The sequence below is a fragment of the Zophobas morio genome, unplaced genomic scaffold (genome assembly GCF_036711695.1).
Source record: "Zophobas morio isolate AGI-343-1 ecotype UQ-CSIRO unplaced genomic scaffold, CSIRO_AGI_Zmor_V1 ptg000005l, whole genome shotgun sequence".
Taxonomy (NCBI): Eukaryota; Metazoa; Arthropoda; class Insecta; order Coleoptera; family Tenebrionidae; genus Zophobas; species Zophobas morio.
The window spans coordinates 12,710,424-12,734,017 of NW_026972110.1; the positions used below are offsets into that span (position 1 = coordinate 12,710,424).

Consider the following 23,594-nt stretch of genomic DNA (forward strand, 5'->3'; position numbering starts at 1 on the left):
TAAACCACAAGTATAGACTCATAATATTTTGCATATTTTAGATTTATTCGGCAAAATTTTGATATGTCATCAACTTTTTTGTGAACGTTTGCAAGATTTCAGACCATTCGGTTTAGTAGTTTCAAAGTTAAATTGCAAAATGTTACAAAATTTTGGGTTTTTTACTTCCCGAGCGTAAGCAAAGGAAGTATTGTAATCGAGTCCGTCGGCCGACTCTCTACTTTTACGTTTTCTCGATCTTTCATGACCCCTAGAAGACGAAGAAATAGGTCTCCCATTTCCGTCTGTCTGTCCGTCTGTCCGTCTGTCCGTCTGTCCGTCTGTCCGTCTGTCCGTCTGTCCGTCTGTCCGTCTGTCCGTCTGTTGTCACGGATTTTTATTAGACAGATAATCTCCGAAAGTACTCGACCGATTGTTGTGAAATTTTGTACTTATATTAAGAATATCATGTAGATGGTAAAACGCTAACCAAAATTTGTCGAATCATCCCCACCACTAAAGCGATGACGTCACTTCAAAATTGTACATAGTAAATGGGTTTTCAATTGTATAAAATAACATAGTCCTACACATGTAGTTTACAACTCTGAATCGACTTTTCACCCGAAACGTCCAGATTTTTGGAAAAAAAATCAAAATTATAAAACAACATTTTGAAATTTAATTTTTAATCTGCTAACCAGAATGCTTTGAAATGTTGCAGATGTTTTAAGGCTATAAAGAGCATCATAAATCTTTAGTCAAAAAATATTTGCTTATCCCCTCCAAAAACTTGATGACGTCAGCTCAAAAGTTTGTGGAATAAATCATATCTAAAATGTACAAAATATGATGAGTCTGTACTTGTGAACTATCACTCCATTAATATTTTTTGGATTTGCATATACAGGGTGACTCAAAAAAATTAATGAATGCGTAAATATATTTTATTGATTTAATCAGGAACTACAAAACCGAATGCTCTGAAATCTTGCAGATGTTTTAAGGTCATAAAGAGCATAATAAATGTTTAGTCAAAATATATTTGCTTATCCCCTCCAAAAACTTGATGACGTCAGCTCAAAAGTTTGTGGAATAAATCATATCTAAAATGTACAAAATATGATGAGTCTGTACTTGTGAACTATCACTCCATTAATATTTTTTGGATTTGCATATACAGGGTGACTCAAAAAAATTAATGAATGCGTAAATATATTTTATTGATTTAATCAGGAACTACAAAACCGAATGCTCTGAAATCTTGCAGATGTTTTAAGGTCATAAAGAGCATAATAAATGTTTAGTCAAAATATATTTGCTTATCCCCTCCAAAAACTTGATGACGTCAGCTCGAAAGTTTGCCGAATAAATCATATCTAAAATGTACAAAATATGATGAGCCTGTACTTGTCATTTATCACTCCATTCATATTTTTTGGATTTGCATATACAGAGTGACTCAAAAAAATTAATGAATGCGTAAATTTATTTTATTGATTTAATCAGGAACTACAAAACCGAATGCTTTGAAATCTTGCAGATGTTTTAAGGTTATAAAGAGCATAATAAATTTTTAGTCAAAATATATTTGGTTATCTTCTACAAAAAACTGATGACGTCAGCTCAAAAGTTTTCCGAATAAATCGCATCTAAAATGTACAAAATATAATGAGTCTGTACTTGTGATTTATCATTCCATTCATATTTTTGAATTTGCATATGCAGGGTGACTCAAAAAAATTAATGAAGGCGTGAATTTATTTTATCGATTTAATCAGGAATTACAAAACCGAATGCTTTGAAATCTTGGGAATATTTTAAAGTTATTATAAGCATGGTAAACTTTTGTTCAAAATGTATTTGTTCATCCCTCCTAAAAAAATTGATGACGTCACCCTTAAATTTTGCTGAATAAATCCTATCTAAAATGCAAAAAATATGATGAGTTTGTACTTGTGATTTATCATTCCATTCATATTTTTTAGATTTTCTTAAGAGGTGGTTCAAAAAAATTAATGAAGTCAATTTATTTTATTGATTAAATTAAAGGCAACACTTATTATTAGTATTACACCCCAACCAACCCAATTTGGTAGACACAAAATTTGTTAAAGGAAAAACTCGGTTGAAACATAAGGGTAGCACGCTTATTTACATCGACTTTAACGTTACAGATCTGCATTTGTTTTATGCGGTCACTTGGTTCCGCGAATGCGAAATAGACATGTTTATAATCAACCAATTGTGAATTTCACCGTCAAGAATTAAAATAAAACCCAATGTTTTATATAATAAGCGGAAGTCGAAGCAATAAAACCGACGGTCGTTTTGTTTACAGTTTCTGTGTTTGGCTCTCACGTATGCTGTTACGCCTGTCATCTTAAATTAACATACACGATTTTTAGTTGCCTCTGATACGTAGGTATACGTGAGTAAATTGTTTCGTTATTTTATTGATTATTACAAATCAATATTCAAACGACCCAATTCATTTTCCCGAAAATTTGAGAATATAATAATTTTATTCTTAGTATTACACTACATCTATCCCAACTGATATACGTGTCCTTGCAAAAATGTTGATGACGTCATCGCAATTTTTTTTTAAATTCCCACTACAAAAATGTAATGAGAAAAAAAACACAATAGGCATGCAATCGTCAAGTTTCCGACAGCGAGGGAAGTACTGTCTAAACTCTTTAGACCAATTTTTTTGTTTTTTCTTCAAAAATGTGGATGCCTAGGGTAACCACTCAACACGGGTTCATAACTACAAGTGGAGTAGTATGTTCCTTTATAAAATGTATATAATATTTGTAAAAAGTTAATTTTACAATCTACACGATATTTCTAATATATCTACATACAAAATTTGACAACAATCGGTCCGGTAGTTTCGGGGATTATTTGTCTAATAAAAATCGACACTGACGCGGAAAGATGGAATTCGGCAGATAGACAGACGAAAACAAGAGACCTATTTTTTCGTGTTCTAGGGGTTATGAAACGTTCAGAAAAAATGAAAGTAGCCAATCGCCCGATGGATGCGATTACAGAATACTTAAGCTACGCTCCGGGAGTAAAAAGAATAGGTGAATCAAGTAATTTTACTAATTAAATAATAAATGGTTTTATCTAATTTTGCGAAAATTCTGGGAACACACTATTATTTTTTAGCGTAAGCTAAGAATGTATTGTACATACATAACAGGATCTATCACGCGAACGCCTACTACTAACTACATGTTTTCTGGACGTTACCCCTAGAGTATGAAAAAATAGGTGTTCCATTTCCATTTGTCTATTGTCGGTGTTAATATTTTATTAGGTAAGAAATCTGCGAAACTAAAGGACTGATTTTTGTGAAATTTTATACAAATAACATTCTCCTGTATTTGTGGTTTATGAATCCATTCCAATTTTTTACCCTAAGGACCTAAATTTTCGTAAAAAAATCAAAATGTTGAATTTTAAATTTCTTACATTACTGAGTGTTTCCACTTGTAAAAAAAGTCACTCGTACACAATCAAAATTTGAATAGGTCACCAAAAATATTTTTCATTTTGCTATAAGTATTCACAATCTGACTTTTTTACAGAGGTGAAAGAGTTAGGTTGTGTTAGATTAGTAATATGGATCAGAGCAGCGGTTAGAACGTAGTGCTAATCCCGTGAAGGTCACGAGTTCGATCCCCTCATGATCTTTTTTTTCTGAAACAGTGACTGGTAATGCTATGTATTATCTATATATTTTTCTAAAAAACTGAACTTGTTTGATTATTATACTTCAGGGGCAGGGAGGCGTGTTTAATAACATTAGACCAATTTTTTTCATGAAAAAATACAAATTTCAAATTAAATTTTCATGGTTCATCTAAGAAATTGAATTTAACCAACCCATCTTCAGTGGAGAGGAGAGTTCTCTCTGAATAACTTTACATTTTTAAAAACCTTTAGAAGACAATTCATATTTATTTAAACAATATATTTCAGATTATAGAGTTTACTCTGAATATCAAATAAACTGTTCAAATAACAATCTGTCAAATATGACAGTTCTACGCATAAAATTGTAATTTAGAAAGTCAACACAGATAGTTTTGAGAAAGATTTGTAGGTCTAATTTATTTATAAAAACAACAAGGAACAACCCTGAACTATAAAATACGCGAACAGTACTATTTATAATTGTTAATGTATACTAACTAATTTGTTCCTGACCTAACACATATGAAATAATTTTAAATAGCGTTCCAAATAAAAACCAAAGTTGACGTTGTCAAATTGCGAAATGTGTTATCACTTTTTTCAAACTTTGGCGTCAGTTTTTGTTTTTTTTCCGTTTATTGATTCAGTTTTTGCACAGCATCAAGTTTATTTTGCTTGTCAAAGTTTTACGTGGATATACTAAATTCTTGTAACCAAATACGTCAGGAATAGTAGAAAACGTGACTTTCAAAAATCCGCATTTATAGCGAGTGATATTTAATGATTGAAGCAAATTTTTGTGTTGGCAATTCTGAACTATTGGCAGCAATGTTAACATGTCAGCTCACAGTTCTCAGTTTTGACCAGAGATATGTAAAAGACTAGATACAGATATTTAATGTTCTCGCGGACATACGTTTAGGGCCAAAATGTCACTGTACGTTTATATCTCCCTCTTTTTCTCTAGCACGTATAATGTAACCCGATATCTGAAGGTCTCGCTCTGTACGGCGCAACCAATCAGTTGGCGCAACGTTTGTCGTTGATGCCGTTCTTGTGTTTGTGCCGGTCCCTGTCAGACTACTCAGACTGTGGGTGGTTATGATTATTTATAATTGCCGCCATCAGAACGGGCCAATAACAAGACAACCACCTTTTAGAGAGTGATCGATGTAGCCTACAGTTGGCAATCCATAGTACTGGTGCTGATATAGAAAAGGATAGGCGACACAAAGTATTGCTACTCTTAGATCATAGATGTTGGCCCTAGATCGGGAAAGCTATAACCGCATCTGTCTTTTACATATCTCTGGTTTTGACATGAGCGTATCTAAAAACGTAATTAGAAGGTGGCAGCTGACTTTGTTGACGTCTTGGTTTTGACAGTCAGATATGCTATCATAAAATTTTAAATAGCCTGGCAAAAAAATAACAAACATTAATAATCAATTGGTATTATAATGTATCATCCTCAAAAAAGTTTTAAACCATAAGCATTAACTGAAAATCTATAATTCGCATTGTATTTTCCTGATCTAATAAATATATCACTTATCCCGCCATTTATAGCTATTTTATAAAACAACATTTTATAGTGAATCGTCTTTTTGTGCTTGAAGCATCCTAAACAATGGCTTTTCAACCACAAAATAACTCACCCAGTGCGTATACCACCGGTAGTGATTCCAAACAATCGGCCCTAAGCTCCGTGCAGGGTTCATACTGGCACCAGTGTACGCACCCTAAAAAAACAAATGAACGACGAAAATAAAATCGGATGATTATTGTTATACCGCCGATATATTTAACAGAAACACAATGAGACCAATCCTTATAGGAACCGAATCGCCCTTCGAGCTATTCTTCGGATCCCACGAAGCGCAGATAGCAAGCGCCATAATAAACGTAGCGAGAAATTCCACCACACATGCCTTGAATAAAAACGTGAAAATTTGAATCCATTGCATAAACCTCGTTTATTTTCATCACGTGTCATTTCAAAAATTTGTAGCATTGTGGACTATCGCGGCGTTGTCAAGACAACACAAATTAATATATGATGTAACCGTTATTAAGAACAAATTCGGTACAATATAATAAATTTGTTGTCACCTAACCAAAATAAACGAGGTGTATCTACAGAAAATTTACTTGAATTAGTGAGATCTCCATGTGAGGGGCAGTGGCGCAGTGTCCAGCTGTGTCAAGGTATTTATCCGGTGTTACAGCCTGAAATCAGTGGTTAAGCTGTCTCTGCATTTATTACAAAATGATTTATTACCGTAAGAAGTGCATAGCCGGTCAAAGAACCCGCAATTTGGGAACTCACATAAATCGGTACCGATGTCAGGGAAATTTCGCCCATAATTACAGCGCAAAGCGTGATTGCTGGGTTCACATGAGCCCCAGAGATGTGGCCGAAGATCTGAAACCGCATACAAAAAATTTAATAAAGACGAAATTAAAAAATTCTAATTCGAGCTTGTTCGTGCCTATAATTTTCAGGGTCGGGGTATTATTATCTAGTATTCAGGAATATGAGGCTGGGGTGTGATAAATTCCGTTTTTGGAATTTGTTCAGTAGCTGAAAACCATTATTAAGACGCCCTGAGGTGGCAGCTGGGTAGACGGATGCAGATCGTGTTTTAACAAGGTGGTGAAATTATTTCTGGTTTTGATTTTTTTCTTTTGGCTTTAAGTTGCAGCAGAAGCATTACATAAGTGTTATTGTTGAGCATTATAAATATAGTTAAAAATTGTGAATGATTTTAATTATTTTTTTTGTGAAGCTGCAACTAAAGACGTTCCTTATTTTTGGCAAAGTTCGGTAAATCATACCCTAACGACTTTTACCCTCCCATTATTTTCACTTCCCGAGGGTAAGCTAGGAAAATATTCTAATAGGGTCCGTCGAGCGAACCGCTAATTTCATATATTCTCGACATTTCATAACCCCAAGAGTATGAAAAAGTAGGTCTCCCTTTACCGTCTGTTGTCATTTGTTTGTAATTGTATTAGACAGATAATCTGATTGTTGTGAGGTTTTAGATGTGTTTTAGAAATATTCTGTAAATGCTAAAACTCTAACCAAATCTTTTTTGATGATCACCAATAATTTGATGACGTCATCTCAAAATTTTGAAAAGTAAATCCCACTTAAATTTTATAAAATACTTGTGGTCTATGAATTCGTGGTTACTTTTTGGGCACATGTAAACTGTAGGCCATATTGTAAATTTTTATCCGGTACTAGTCCTTAGTAGGGTCACTCGTTTACGTATAAAGACTCGAAACTACTGGAAACCCATAAAAAAAATGATACTTCCAGTGATCCCCAATACATGGCGTGTCTCAGTGTTACAGGAGCAATGAGGACCACTCCCACAGCGGCTCTGGAGACTCTTCTTTGCTTAGCACCTCTTAACCTTTACATAGAGGAAGCGGCAATGACGACGTCTCTAAGACTTCACTCTCTGGGAGTATGGAACAAACAAGGCCGCACAACGAAGCACACTCGGATCTTAACGGAGGCGTTCAACAGAATACCCTTGTTAAGGATGGGTTGTGACCGAATGGGCACAAAATTAATATATGAGAAGACATATAGAATATCAATGAATGATAATTCAGAAGGACGAGCCGACATAGATATCTATGTCGATGGTGCCAAAACAGATAGTGGTTCAGGAGCCGGCATCTACTCCGAACAACTGAACGCACAAATCAGTGTACCTCTTGGCACCCACACGTCTGTCTTACAAACAGAACTGATGGGAATAATACTGGGAGCTAGAATCATTGCTGAACGTGAAATCGGCAACAAATCAATACGCATACTTACTGACAGCAAGTCTGCACTACTAGCCCTGGACAGCTGTATGGTTCGATCCGGGCTGGTTTGGGAGTGCAGACAAACGCTAAAGTATGTAACGCAGAGGAATAGTGTGGAACTTTGTTGGATCAAAGGACACAGTGGCAACGAAGGAAACGAGAGGGCAGATGAGATGGCGAAGCGAGCCGCGCGCATGCCCTTCTGGGGACCTGAACCGGCAATCACGCCTTCGGTCGCCCTCTCGAACGAACTCGTAAAGCAATATACCCAGAGACGCCATGAGCAGATATGGGTGAAGTTGAGCAGCTGTCGGCATAGTAGAGCTTGTATGGCGACACCAGACCGTAAGTTGACGAAATTTTATCTCTCACTTTCAAGGGACAAACTGCGTAAACTGGTAGGATTCCTTACGGGACATTACCAGTTTAACAAACATCTATATACGATAGGGGTGGTAACAGACCCAATCTGTCGTGGATGCAATGAAGAAGAGGAAACAGCTGAGCACATTCTTCGTGAGTGTCCAGCCCTAGCCTCCTACAGGGAATCCATACTAGGGGACATCTGGCCTAGTATGGCAAATATCAGGGAGTTTCCACCCTCTGCATTACTCAAGTACATTCAAGCAGTTGGGTGGCTTGACGAGTAGAGGAGCGGGAAAACACCCTGATATGGACTTGGGGAAGGTACAATGGGCCCAAAGGCGAGGCCTAGGTGCCGGCTGGCTACGGTCAGCCCCCATAAATTAAGAATCCAGAATCCAGATCCCCAATACACGATATATCTTAATGTCCAAGGAAAAGATCGAAACATTGTTTTGAAGATACCGACAAAGGGCACATTTCCTTAATTTGAAGTGAAAAGAGTGTGATAGAACTTCCCTCGCCCCTGAAGTACACTACAGTTAATCCAGATTTTTCGAAAAATTTTGTTTTGATTTTGCGAATTTTATTTTTTTATTATAACACTTATAAATTGAAATATTTATGTATGTAACGTTAAAGTAAAGGTAGAAAAGCGTGCTACGAGTTTATTCAAGTGAACCTTTCCATTACAAATTTTGTGATAACGTCATCAACATTTTTGCCAGGGCACGTACAATTTGTACTGTATTCCCAAACTTTTGAGAAAATAGAATGAGTCGTTTTTGGTTGAATTAATACAGTATATTGCCGCATTCATTAATTTTTTGAGTCACCCGGTAAATGTAATTCTAAAAACTATGAGTGCATTGATAAACCACAAGTTTAGAGTCATCAATTTTTTGGGAGGGAATAAATAAATAAATTTTGATTAACGGTTTACTATGGTTACGATAACCTTCAAACGTTTGTTAGATTTCAAATAATTCGGTTTTGCACTTTCAAAGTTAAATTGCAAAATTTTGTTATACGATTTTTTTCAAAAAATCTTGATGTCTAGGGTAAAATCTCAACATCGGTTCCTATACCACAAGTGCAGAGCTCAGCAGAAATATCTTATTTTATAAAAATAAAAAGAAATTTACTGTGTATTGTAAATTTTGGAGATGACGTCATCAAATTGTTGGTGGGAATGATTAGCCAAAATTTGGTTAGTTTTCTAACAAACATGAATTCCAATATACATATAAAATTTGACAACAATCCGTCCAGTAGTTTCGAAGGTCATCTGTTGACTTACAAACTGCAAAATTTGTCCGATTTATATCATTTGATTTAAAGCATGATTTAAATTTTCTCGTCAAATTATGTCCATTTTTAAATGCAAAAGTTTAAACTAAAATAAACTGAACACTGACTGAAATAAAATATTTCCAATAAAATAAAACGGTAATTCTGTTCTGATTGAGTATGAAAAAATAGATCTTCTATTTCCATCTGGTTGACTGTCTGTCTCTCTTTTTTATTAAACATATCCAATATCCAAACAATTTCACCGATTGTTGCCAAATTTTAGACGTACGTGTTATAAATATCGCAGGTGGTAAACCGTTAACCAAAATTTATGTGATCATCCCTACCAATAATTTGATGACGTCATCAAAAAAATCTGCAGGTAAATGCTATTTAAAATTTAACTTTACTTTTATTTAAACTTGTGGTTTATGAATCCATCTAGATTTTTTTAACTTATATGGGTTATTATAAAAAAAAAATAATTCTCAAGATCAAATGTTATATTTTTTTCGAAGAGGCTGGATCTACTTCAGAAGAAAATTCTGTCTACTACTCTAAACCAATTTTTTCTTTTAAGAGCAGATATCAAAACACTGATTATTAAAATTTTTCGAGTAAACATTATAAATATAAATAACACTATTATTATTTAGCAAAATAAATGAAACTATTTTTACTGCTCAAAACTCGCAGAAACACGATTCAAACATGATACGTAATCGCAAACTGTGAATGTGTGTTAAAATACGTGCAAAATGAAAATTACAGTAAGTAAATAAAAATAAAACGCCATCAAAAACTTAATAATTAAAACTCACAGTTTTTGATTTTTCCTGATACTTTTTGAATTTTTATTTCAAATAATTGAAAAACTAAAAAAGTCAACAAATCATTGATATGGTCTTTAAGGTTATCGTAAGCATTGTAAATCACTAACCAAAATTTATATGTTTATCCCCTCAAAAGTTTCATGACGTCATTTCCACCTGAAATATACAAAATCTATACTTGTGGTTCATCAATGCATTAATATTTTTTACAATTGCTTATACTGGGTGTCTCGAAAATGACGGATTAACTCTCCGCTACGCTGTTAACAATCAGTTGGTGAGTCTGGGAAAAATAGTAAAAAGAAATCTTTCTCACATTTTGGTGGAGTTGTAATGATTTTAAAACTGTTTTTTTTTTTTGATACGTTTAATAACTTAACAACACATTCATTATCACAATAACTAATAAAACTTTTAGTCAGTATTTCTCTGACCCATGACCATGTTTAATTACCATTTCAGTTAGAATGTACAAAGATATGGTTGTGTTGTTTTTGTAATAATTTGATAAAATTCCAGCGAAAATAGAGTAAGCAGTTAAAAATATTTGACGTATCAAAAATTGTCAAAGTTTTCATACGTATAAAATGTTCACAGTTAATTTTAAGTCCCCTGGTGTTTTATTTTCGGATAAATTTAAAGGAATCTGGTGTTTTGTTGCTTGTTGGACTTGAAAAAATCTTTTGAACTTTTAGTGTTTTACTTTTTACGAATCTGAAAAAGTCTTGAGTGCCGTAGTGTTTGGGTACCCGTGGTGTATTATTTTGGGAGCGCATGGAGATTTTTATTGTAAATTATTTAAAACAAATTTCGAGGAGTTTGGTGTTCTATTTTTGGTAAATTCTGACCTGACCTGTTTTTCAGCTAATTTTGGGACCCAGTTTTTTTTTTTTTTTTTTTTGAAAAATTTAAAACAATCTTCAGGTTCTAGGTATTCCTGTTTGGAAGGAATTTGCAAGTGCTTTCGAGCCTCTAAGTGTCTTTTCTTATAATAATTTAATAAAATTGCTTACAAGATACGTCATAATTTACTAAAATCAGTCTTATCTTAGCAGGTATTAGCCCCGCCCACCCGCCCTCTCTTTTCTTAGAGGGTATCTCATTTGCCCAAATCAATCCTATCTTAGCAGCTACTAGGTCCGCCCACCCACCCTCTCTTCTTAGAGAGTATGCCATTTGCCAAAATTAGTTCTATTTTAGCAAGTACTGATGACTAACTTTTACAAAAAATGATCAAAATTTGGAAACTTTACGAGCTTACTTATATGCACAAGGCATGAATTTTGAATATCTTTAGTTGGTTATGCTTTAATGGATTTTTCTTTTGTTGGTTTTGTTTTTATTTATAATTTATAAATGTCTTTCGGACTCCCGAAACCCCCGTACATAACGTACTGAAAAGTTAATCCGCCATTTTCCAGACACCCGGTATAGAGTCACAAAAAAAAATTATAAATGAAGTATGTACTTTATTTTATTGAGAGCTTACCTCATTTTCTCGAAATTTTGGGAATACATTACCTACTATTTTTATTATTAATAAATAACTAAATTCATATACCTGACATTACAAAAAATTTTATTTGTTTGATTGTACTTCAAGGCCGAGCCAAGTTCTTTCTTAAATAGCTTCAAACTAATTTTTTCTGAAACATGTTGCTTTTTTCGTTGCAATTTTGGACTGCAAGAAGGACAAAGATTTTATTTATATTTCAAAAATTCACTAAATGCTAGAAAAACACATATGGTTGCTACACATTTGAGTCTGAAAACTATAAACTTTGATGTTCACTTTATTTTTGAAAATAATCATTTTTGAAGCACTGTTGTCATATCATTCACTCCTGATATTATTGATTACATTAGCACCTAAATTTACATAGGTACTTATGTGTAGGCAACAAATTTCCAAATGGTCATCCTAATAATCTCCTGTTATCTGGGTACTACATTAAAACGTAAGTTGTGTACTTGTCCCAGTTCTCTTTTCAAACCAACAACAAAGCTCTCTAAGAGCTTATTGACACTATTCACTCAGAGATGAACCGATTTAAAAATCCCATTGCAATTAGAACACATGCCTTCACACACGTCTGTCTATCTGTCAAATACCCCATTTCACCCGTTTTCTTCCACCCTTCCATGTTCACGTCCCCCGAAGACAAAACCAACTCTCTATACAAAACTCAAGCCCTGTGATTTTCTGAATAGCTCAATACCTCACCTGAATAGCTGTCATGACGGACAAACCGCTGGCCAAGCTCGTTTGCGCAACAGGAATAATTTCCCCAAACATCTCCTTCGTACATCCCATACATGTTAGAAAAACCAACAATGCCGTCCCAATGAATTCGGCAGTAGCTATTGTGAGACCATTCAGCCAGGCTGACGTATTGCCCTTTTTGTACGTTACGTCGGAATCTGGAAACGATGGTTCTTGTTATTGTTAATTATTGTTAGTGTTATCTTCGGTATCGATCGATTATGTCAGAAATAATTGGACGATGTCATAAGTTATTGATAGCACACTCCAGTGTTGTGTTAGTGAAAATTAATTTTGTGACGGGTTCGACGACGAAATTGTTGAAGCGCACGACAAAATAATAATTAATTAGATCGTGTTGAGTTTTAAAACACGAGGGTTTAGCAAGTGTATACCAAGCTTTCACGATAAACGTGTGGGATGTGAGTAAAGGTGCGAAGTTAAAATGCAGCTGGAATGAATGTAAAACAGCCTTAATTGTTGAATATTTATCTATGTACACGTACATTTGCATTGTTTTTTTAATCGGTAAATATGGCGTGAATCAAATGTCAGAAATAAACTTTCATGTCACCATCTGTCTCCAATTTTGCTTTGTGACCGAACATTCTGTTGTCTTTCTAAATTTTTAACATGACAGAATTTCTTTTTTTTATTTTCTATTTGTTCATTCTTTTTCTTGTTTTATAAATTTGTTTTGTTTTCTTTTTCGTGTTTAATGTGTCTAAATTACTTTTATTGGAATTCCTCTTAACATTTTTAATTTTTAAGACATCGTTTCATAAACAATCGTGTTTCTTGATTTAGAACAATTTAAAATATTTGTCTTGCAAAATCTCCTACGTGGACTGCTTTTTCTTGTTAAACATTTGTATAACCTTCGACCACATTCATTCCTATCGTATTTACAGTATGTACAATCACTATTGCTACACAGACTATACGTTCTTGAGTTTTTTTTTCCTAGAATTTTTGATAACGCGAAATTAAACTAACTTTAAGACAAAAAGAATTAAAGAAATTTAAACTTTTATTATACAACTTTTTAGTAACTGATGGCACGAAAACAACAAAATTCATCACTATTGGGTTAATTTTTCTGTTAGACACATATTTTTATTCGATTATGATAAAACCGTCTACAGTAAACAGAAAAACGAAATTTGTATCACCCAAAACACCGAAAACCATTGTAAAACCGCTTAGTAAGTGATTTATGTCGTTAATAACCATATTTCATACAACTTGCCACCAAATTTAAACGTTAAGTAGATCAATATATTTCATCACCTTATTTTGTTTATTGTCAGTTGAATAGGCAATTAAAATACGGAAGAATTCTAACACAATTTATTTGAAGAATGGTTAATTTCATGTTTTGTTGGCTTTTCATAACTTCTAAAACACGAAAAAATAAGGCTTCCGCTTCATTTGGCTGAGACAGTCTTCGAAACTTCTCGACTAATTTTGTGAAATTTTAGATGTTTATTTAAAAAAAAATATATCGTGAAACATTAACAGACATTTGTTTGATCGGATCTAGATGACGATGTCATCACAAAATTTTCTTAAATAAATCTTACTTAAGATTTATTTATTTATAGTACGGTGTGCTCCTTTATTTATGATTTCATGATCCACATTTTTAATAATGCATATATGTTATCGTAAAAAAACGTAGTGTTTACCAACGTTTTTCTTTAATTTTAGCAAGATAGTGACTTGATTTAATGATTATAGGACAACGATTAAAATTTATTTATCCATCCCCCCAGAAAGTTGTTGACGTCATCTTAAAATGAACTAAATAAATCTTTGTTAAAAGTGTGCTTCGATATGTAACGTTGTTGGCGCGGCCCTTTTATAACTTATTTCGTATTATTATTAAAAGATGGAAATTGATAAAATAATAATAATTAATGCTAAAGATTAAATCGAAAAAAATTTAATATTATAATTTAATAATTTTCACTGAGGACAGGTATTATTTTGTATTTTAATATACAGGGTGAATCACTACAAAAAAGTCAGAGAATAAAGTTGTACGGCTCTTTGAGTACCAGACATTAATATTATTTTCGACTATACACAATGTTTTCTTTTCGAGGCATAACCCACAACTTAGTTTTTTTATAACCATAGTTTATTTTAAAATTACGATGCGACGTTACATTATTTCATTTTTTTTTCGCAAGATTTCAAAGCATTCGGTTTTGCAGTCCCTTATTTAATCAATAAAACAAATTGAATCATTCATTTTTTTTGAGTCACCCTGTATAAGCAATCTAAAAAGTATGAATGAAAGGATGAATCACAAGAGACGTGGTACGTGAAAATTAACATTGGCCAATAAAATAGGACAGTCAATTTTTCCCTGAATTAAATTCCATAAAAAATTAGCACTGTACAATTGTCTTCTGCTACTCAAGCTATGAATTTGGTGTCGTGCTAATAACAAATTATATTCCATTCCCCTAATTGGATAGATTCCATCTATTCTAAACGATAAACATTTTAAAAAACGACGTTGAACTTTTTCTATGGCAAGCCTATGTGATTCATAATACGGATACCAGATAATAGACCCATACTCTAGTTTACTTCGAACAAATGAGAAGTATAACATTTTCATTAGTTGTGGGTCAGTGAAATCTTTTGTAAGTCGAAATGTAAAGCCAAGCATTTTCGAAGAAGATAGACATATATTATGCATATGTTGAGTAAACGATAAATGTGAGTCAAATGTGATACCCAGATCTTTTACTAACTGTATTTTTTTAATTGATTTATCGTTTATAAGATACGAAAAGCAAACTGGATTTAATTTTTTTGTATAGGTCATAATGAAACATTTATCAGTATTTAATAGTAATTTGAATTCTTTGCACCAGTCTACCATCCTTTCAAGATTATTTTGAAGCAAAATGCTATCATCTAAGCATCTTATTGAGGAGTATAGTTTTATATCATCAGCATATGCTAACACTTTACAACGTAATGAGTCCAAAAGATCGTTGACAAACACTACAAAAAGTAAAGGCCCTAAATTAGACCCTTGTGGCACTCCAGAGGTGGAAACAAAATTTTTAGATTGAAAACCATTATAGAAAACATAATTTTGTCGGGAGTCAAGGTAAGACTCCATTAGCTTTAAGAAACTATATGCAAATCCAAACCAACTTAATTTACATAAAAGAACATGTTGATCAATGGAATCAAACGCACAAGAAAAATCAGTATAGACGACATCGACTTGTCCATTCTTATCTATTTGTTGTGAAATGAATTGACTTATTATAGCTAAATTAGTGATTGTAGATCGTCCAGGTAAAAATCCATGTTGATGTATAGAGATGAGACTTTTAACATTGTGATAAATATTTCTATAAATGAGTATCTCAAAAATTTTAGCAAAATTCGAAAGTATAGAAATAGGTCTGTAGTTTTTTATCATAGAAGCATCACCTTTTTTGTATACGGGAGTAATTCTGGCTATCTTCCAAGTGTCAGGGAAGGTGGATGATTTTATAGCTAAGTTAAAAATTGTAAAGCCCAAGAAGAGGTCAATCAGAATATATAAAAGTATATAGCGCACTGTATTTGTAAAAACTAAGTTATGTATATGTTGCCTTAAAAACACGCCACCATCTATAGTTGAAAATAATTTTAGTACATATATTTTTCTCTATTTATAATAATTAATGAGATATCGAGGAGCGCGCGCTTATCACTAAGCGCCTGTATATAGGGTGTCACCACCCTATATACAGGCGTCATCGTTAAGAAAATAAGCTCTGCAGAATAAAATTTTATAATTTATCAAAGGACTTGTTCGGTTGTGCTTTAGAGGCGAGGACAGTTCTGTTTAAATACCATTTTTGCATTTAATTATTATTAGAACTTTTAAGTTCATTGTGTTTCCATCTGTTTGATAATTAATTTTCGAAAATAAGGAGCCTCTTATTTATACTTTTAGATTATGTGTGTACTTGTCCTGTAGGCATGGTATAGGTTTGGAAACTTCATTATACCCTATAAAATTTTATTGGCAATAACGAAATGGACAGTATTATAATAGTACGAGATATTTACAACTTAAAATTGTCGCGTGCCGGTAATCCCCAGATGTTAGAAAGCAGTATAATCCAGGTCCGGCCAGAGCCCATCGTTACTCATGAACGAAAATGAGCATTATTTTATGAGTACAACTATTGGCTAAATGTTCCCCAATAAATTCGGGTGAACTGGTGTGAGCCATAAATACTTCTTGCCATTGTACCACTGTCCGTCTTGTCAATCAAATTTTATAGGGTAGAATGAAATTTCCAAAACTATAAAACTACTGAACAATGTTTGGTAAAATTTATAGCATGATATCTCTTTTATGTACCTACCTAATACGTATAATATGTTTGTTATAAAAAGTTATGATAAAATTTGTGATTGCCAAATTCATTATTATATTATTATTATACTTATTGTAATACGATTTCGACGTTTCGTTAGAGTACGAAAAAACAGGTCTTCCTTTTCCGTCTGTTTATCTGACTGTTCGTCTATCTGTATCCATTTTATTAGACAAATAATCTCGGAATCTACTGATAGATGGTATAGTAGTCCCAGAGTTACTTCGTTTTTATGACTGCATCCTATTGTAGAGGAGTTCTTGTACAATAGGCCGATTTTGAGTCTGAAGGCCATAAAAACGAAGTCACTCTGGGATTGCTATAAAACGCTAACCAAATTTTGTCAAAATATTGCGTAGTAAATATTATTTAAATTTTATAAATTATTATACTCCAACACTTGTGATGGCTTATGAATCCGTCATCTCAAAATTTTAACGAATAAATCCTATCTAATTGGTGCAAAATACTATGAGTCTGTTATTTACCTATCAATGTATTCACGTTTTCAGAATTACTAATACAGGGTGACTCAAAAAAATTATTAATGGGGCTATTTATTTTACTGATCAAGTCAGAAGCGGCCCACACCTTTTTCTCGAAAATTTGGGAATACAGTACTGTTATTATTAGTATTACACTTCAAAATTGATATATGTGCCCATGCTAAAATGTTGATGACGTCATCACAAAATATTGTTATGAAAACATTCACTTCTTTACCTTTACATAGATATTTTGATTTTAACTTCCAGCGGTAATCACAGAAAAAAATAAGTTCGCAAAATCTTTTTTTTTTTCTTTTTAATTTTAGGAGAAGTTGGATATGTTGTAGAATACTTCAGGGGAGAGGGAAGTTCTGTCCAAATTGCATAGGACCATTTTTTTAAATATGTCTGTATTAAAAAATTGTGTCTAACATGTAGGCAGACTTGCATATGCTTCAAAATTAGGGCAAGTTCACGATAAATCACTTCACAGATTTTTTTTAAGCAAAGAGCAAACTATGTAACATTACTTCGTAACAAAATGCTTGATTTTACATTTTTGACTTCTAAACAAGAATGATAAAAATACACATTACACTGTACTTTCTGTAGTAAATAGATATAAAAAGTTACTTCTTTTGACAGGTGTACAAAGTTTTAGAGTAAAAAAAAATTAAGAAATAACGGGTGTAATTGAAATAGCAAAGTAGGCGTTGGAATTTCATTTGACACAAAGGGCATGTCTGTACTTATAACTCTCCATTTGGCAGAAACATAACCTGTTGTATGTTACGTGTTATAAGAACAGACATGCCGTTTCTGTCAAATGATATTCCAACGCCTACTCTGAGTGATTTTTCAATTGAACACCCGTTACAATAATTTATTATAATCTGTCTTGATGGAACAAATTTTAATACCAAGAAACTTTAAAATGTTTTCGTTTAACTCTTTCCTAGTTAATTATATTTAAAAATTGTAACAAATTTAATTTTGACGTTAATCTAATAAATTACATATCAGTAAATGCACACATCAACAATGTAAATCTTTCGCATCTTATCAGCTTGTAGGTACACACTAATAAACATCAAAATTATTGGCTAAAAAAATTGTATCGAAGGTAGGAACGTAGTACCTTTATTGAAAAAAATGTATTAATATTTTGACCACAAAAACAATAAATTTTTAGGATTATCAGCATTGGTGAAAACGTCACCAGCTTTGGATTGTCTTTGCTCATTTCCGCACGGAATCTCAAAAATAAAATTTTTTTCAGTAAACTTACATCTTACATACACTTAAAGCCGTCTACTTTGTATGACTTATTTTTTGTAAATTTATAAAGACGTACCTTCGCAAACTTCCAAATTATGTTGAACACTGCTGACGATTTCAGTCATCTCAAACTGCGTGTGTCTACACATTATGAAAAATAAAACTAGATCAAAAGATTTACCACTAATAAGTAGTTTCCCTGATTACGATATGTGCGCGCAGATAATTTCTTTAACAAATTTTATCCTTCGGTTTTGATATATATAAATCTGTCGCTATCAATCTAAGACATGTAATCCACTCGCACTTTCTTCTTGACTTTATTCATTTTAAACTTCTGGCGGAAGAACCTTTTATGTTCTCACATTAAATCTACGTTCGAACTTCCAGGAAAGTTATCCGTCGAGTCAAAAGATTTACGAGAATCATATGACAACAAGGTTAGTATTACAAAGTTAACACGGGAATAAGCACCTCTTTTAAGACGAGATTTCGTTTTTTGCTCGAACTTTCGTACGCAACACTTCCTCGCTGTCATTACCATAAACTTATCATTCTCCTAAATCGCAAAAGCAACCTGTTTACGTAGCATCCGCTACAATAAAACACTTCGTTACACTTTTTTTAGAATTCTAAAAATATTAACCATGTTGTGTCATCAGACACACACCCTTTTGAATTATTAATGTGGCCATGTCGAGCTCGCAATTTCTTTCACGCGCAATCATTTTATACACGGAACATGACGTTAATCAAGAAAAAAGTGCCTCGTTCGACTAATTCCATCCAAGTGCGTACTAAAAATATTTGTTCCTCGCCAAATAAAAATGAATATTTCATGTAAAGAGACCACGACCTTTAGCTCGGCGGAAAACTCATTAAATTCAAAACATACAGAAAGCCGAGCTTTATAAAACAATGCCGGAGAGCTCCTCCGATGTCATCGACTTAAGCTGTCAAGCTTTCAAGTGCCATCCGCTTCATGAAAATTGCCAGCAGTCGCATTCCTCTTCGCCCCGACGCAGACACGTTCTTCCATAATACGCTTTTTACTCGTGGATGAACACATTATTGGATATTTCCTATGAAAAAAGCTCGTTTCCGGTATTCAGATTTGTAGTTCATATCTAGGCATATTATAGATCTCGAACTCGCTATATTGCGAGAGGGAATATTACAAGGCAGGCTTCAAAGTACTTGAATGAATAATGGATTCGTTTTAATCCACGCATTTCAATCGCAGAGATGTGCTTTAATCTTCGCTACCCTAAGGTTTAATTTTTAATTGTGTTCACCCCTCGATTATGTCTTGGTTGATCTTCATGCTAATTTTTCCAGAACTGATCGCCTCAACAGGGTGAAAATTAAATATTCGTTTTCCTACTTTGGATTATTTAATACGATATTGCGTTCCTTATCGTCTACTTACACGCCAACAGGAATTGAATCCATCAACGCAAAGTTGCCATTAAACATGTTTAACACAACTCAAGAACAGAATTACAGTCACACATTTGTTAAACAGAAGTTAATTATAATAACTGCCTTCTGAATTTACCAAATTTTCGATTTTTACATATACAGGGTGAGTCACTAAACACGCGTTCCTTCATATCTCATTGCTTTATATTTCTACACAGTCTGATTGGCTTTATTATCATGGCTCATTTTTGAAATTCCGATTGCAAGTTTTTCGAATTGTCTTAGTGGTAGGATTATTTTAACACCCGTCTTAAATACCAAAAAAGTGTTATTCAAATTAATAGATTTTTAAAAATCATAAATGAGGCGACTTTTTTAGCCCAAAGGGAGTGAATTTTTACGGAATGACTGAAAATTCATTAGTACTCTGAGGTTGGAGGTACCATCGACTATCAGATTGTCCATGACGTCTTCTGAAAAGAGGCAGTAAATTAGTTAAGTAATTTTTAAAGTCAAATTCTAAAGTAACGCTTTTAAACCTCTATTTTACAAACTTTGGGGACAACATCTCTCCCATTTGGAGATTATCATATAAATCATATGCAGATTATGTGGAAAGTAGATAGACCCGTTTTCGTCCTGTAGTTATTTTGTGCAAAAACCAAATTTTTCCCCCAGCTACATTTTCCTACAGTTCATGGAATGTTCCCCTTTACTTGATAACATCTGCTTCCCTTCGATTTTTAACAACCTCCCCTGAAATCTGTGCCTAGATACGTCTAAAAGTTCTTTCTTTCCAGTAAAAAAGGTACGAACATCTTATTATATCCATTTAAACGATCTCCGTGGTTTTGGACATTTGATTAAATGTGTCTATTGTTAATTAAGTTTGCAATAAACGTCAAAAGAGGCAATGCACTTAATTTGACCTGCCACATCAACATCAATAACTCTCCGTAAGTTAGTCGAGAAGTTAATTAACAGCAAAATTCATGTTGTTAAAGTTATTACACTAGTTATACGCTTCTCTGTTACCTCTAGTTTGTTTTGTGAGTTTTGATTGAAGTAGGTAATAAGATTGCCGTACATATTTAAATATAAATAAGGATAAAATAATTAGTTGCTTATGTTGTGAACCAGAAATTCAATTTGCATCTCATACAAATATAATAGAATTTTGTAAAATAAAGTCTTTCAAAATTCATTTTAGTTCCTACTTTTCGCAGAGGTGAGGTCAAAGCCTTGTTAATACCAAATTTCACATAACAATGAGGATCGCAGCGTATCGCTAGCTACATGAATAACTCACTAATCTAGTCAGTGCGCCCTAGTGAACATTAATAGTATTATATATTTTTTAAATTTTCAGGGGTTGTTATCAACTCTGACAGTTATTAATTACTAAAGTGACTTCTATTACTGTAGATGGATGATTAAATTACGAACATTGACTTTTTTATGGAACAATATAAACATGTAAAATATGTTCCGTTTAATTAACTAAGTCATTTTCAGTAAAAATAAAAACTATGGATAGTCGTTTTAGTAGTATATTATATTCTCCATTATCTAAATTTAATATTGTACTTATAAAAGCTTTCGGAGCGTACAATAAGTAGCAGAACCTAAATAAAACAACCATTAAACTACTGTTTCTGTTTATCTTTTACTTACTTGTACTCTAATCTAATCTGCAACAACAAGAAACCACTAGATGATAAAATAACTTTCTCTTCTTTTGGTTAATTCTGCTTATATCACTTGTAAAATGCTTAAATATTTATTATTATTTAAAATTAGTAATACTTGTAATTGACTGGGGTGACGATTCTTCCTTAAGGTAACGATTATTTTACTAGTGCAAATAATATCTAGTGATAACGGAAAGGATAACATAGATGGTAAACAAGAGAACGCTCTAACAAGTCACATAATGATATGGAATCTTCAGCAATTTATTGACATTAAACATACGGTAAATATTTGTTAGGTCCAACGAGGATGTATATACATATAATAGAGTTTTGATAAATATGCGGTATATCGGTCTATAACTTGAAAGTTTTTCCTCTGTGTCGGAAATCTTTTAGTTCGGATATTTCCAGATCTGAGCCATGTTCCGTTCAGTAAAGATAAGTTTGGTACCTATCATCTTGTATAAAACAGTAAGTGTAATTTTTTTGACTAGACAAAATCTCACATATTTTAACTGATCGGTTATTCTTAATGCGTATCTTAAATTATTTTGTTCTGATTTTTTACCCTACAAACCAAAATCTATTTTGCAGTCATCATCATTTATAGCTCCATTTCATGATTTTAAGTAAATCGCAATTTAAATGTACAGCTAAGCACGGTTTTTACTTATCCACCGCTGTTTTGAAATTATCTTAAAGAGAAAATGGTCTCATGTTATTATAGAGAACTTCCCTAGTCCCTAAAGGACAACCAAACAAATCCAATTTTTTATAAGATATCTATAAGTATGTATACATAATATCATTCACATTTACATATAGTATCAGACGATATTCCTAAAATACATTTGAAATTTGATAACAATCAGTCCACTAGTTTCGGACATTATCTGTCTAATAAAAATTGACACAGACGAGAGGCAGGGGGAAACTAGAGACATGTATTCTATACTTCCTTGGCTTACGCTCGGGAAGTAATAAGAGCATTAAGTCAAATTTATGTATTACTCTCTCCAGAACACTAATGACGTCACTTTAAAAATTATTAAGTAGAGGTAAATTCTCCAGACCTTCAATATGCTGAAATTTATAATTATATTGCTATAGTTTAGTTCATTTTGACTGTCGTATAAATTTAATTATCTATATCTATTTAATAGTTTTTGTATTCGTGCACAATTAAGTTTACAATATTTCAACCATATAAGAGATCAATTTTCAACAACGCTACGATGTAATTTCTTTAATATAGCATTATTTTAAAAACTGGCCTTTACATGGCAAACATTTTGAAATTTTGGACTTCAAGCTAAACAAAATCTCTGTGTAACTACCTAAAATCTGCTCCAAAAATACAACTGATCTTCACTTTATTTTGTAACAAGTTCGATCTCCGCTTTATGAGCTTCACTTAATTCTCCTAATGGAATTCGATCACAAATTTATTCTGTTATTACCCGAACACGAACACGTGGAGACTAATACGCATTTTCCTTCAACACACTAGACTTACTTAGCCAATGCTGAAGTTTCTCATCATCGACAATTTTAAATTAAGTGTATCAATTCCATGAATAAAAATTAATCTGAATTTTCTATTATATATTGTGATAACCCTTATAAGTTAAGGTGTATAAAATAAAAATACGTGTGGAATATTAAACTACAATGAAATAGTAATTAATATAACTAGTTATAAAAAATATGCATACATTAGTGGACCACTAGTAGAGATACACACTATTTTATACATTTTTAATAGAATTCAACGGAAAATTTTAAGGTGGCGTAAAGTGTTTGGAGCGCATAAGTATATAAATTTTGATTAACGATTTACCATATTTACGATTACCTTAAAGCATTTGCAAAATTCCAGAGGGCCCTATTTTGTAGTTTCTACGTTAAATTATAAATTATTGTAGAATTTTGATTTTTTTTTTTTTGCATAAATATAGCTGTCTAAAAATTAGGACGGACTTATTTTAAGTTTATTGACAACAAATTACAAGCTTATATTTTATAAACTTGGT

The 23,594-nt window shown here is 32.8% G+C and overlaps 2 protein-coding genes across 7 annotated transcripts in view; one reads left to right on the top strand and one right to left on the bottom strand.

Annotated features, from left to right (window-relative positions):
• The window catches only part of LOC135122762 (breast cancer anti-estrogen resistance protein 3 homolog), a 125,480-nt gene that overhangs the window by 81,602 nt on the left and 20,284 nt on the right, over window positions 1-23,594 (top strand). Inside the window, exon 1 of one of the 5 annotated variants that reach the window (XM_064047174.1) lies at window positions 21,941-22,032. The exons of the other annotated variants lie outside the window; for them this stretch is intronic. Within the exon in view, the coding sequence (XP_063903244.1) occupies window positions 21,982-22,032 (51 nt within the window). The 5' untranslated portion in view covers window positions 21,941-21,981. Of the gene's footprint in view, window positions 1-21,940; window positions 22,033-23,594 lie in introns of those variants that run through there. 5 annotated transcript variants of the gene reach the window in all.
• LOC135122768 (aquaporin AQPcic-like) overlaps window positions 1-23,594 on the bottom strand; it is a 48,411-nt gene that overhangs the window by 2,753 nt on the left and 22,064 nt on the right. Inside the window, exons 2-7 of one of the 2 annotated variants that reach the window (XM_064047186.1) lie at window positions 20,311-20,340; window positions 12,235-12,431; window positions 5,972-6,115; window positions 5,842-5,919; window positions 5,484-5,621; window positions 5,349-5,432 (exon numbers count right to left, since the gene is read on the bottom strand). In XM_064047186.1, the coding sequence (XP_063903256.1) occupies window positions 5,349-5,432; window positions 5,484-5,621; window positions 5,842-5,919; window positions 5,972-6,115; window positions 12,235-12,431; window positions 20,311-20,340 (671 nt within the window). The remainder of the gene's footprint in view (window positions 1-5,348; window positions 5,433-5,483; window positions 5,622-5,841; window positions 5,920-5,971; window positions 6,116-12,234; window positions 12,432-20,310; window positions 20,341-23,594) is intronic. The other variant, XM_064047187.1, reaches the window with a different exon arrangement.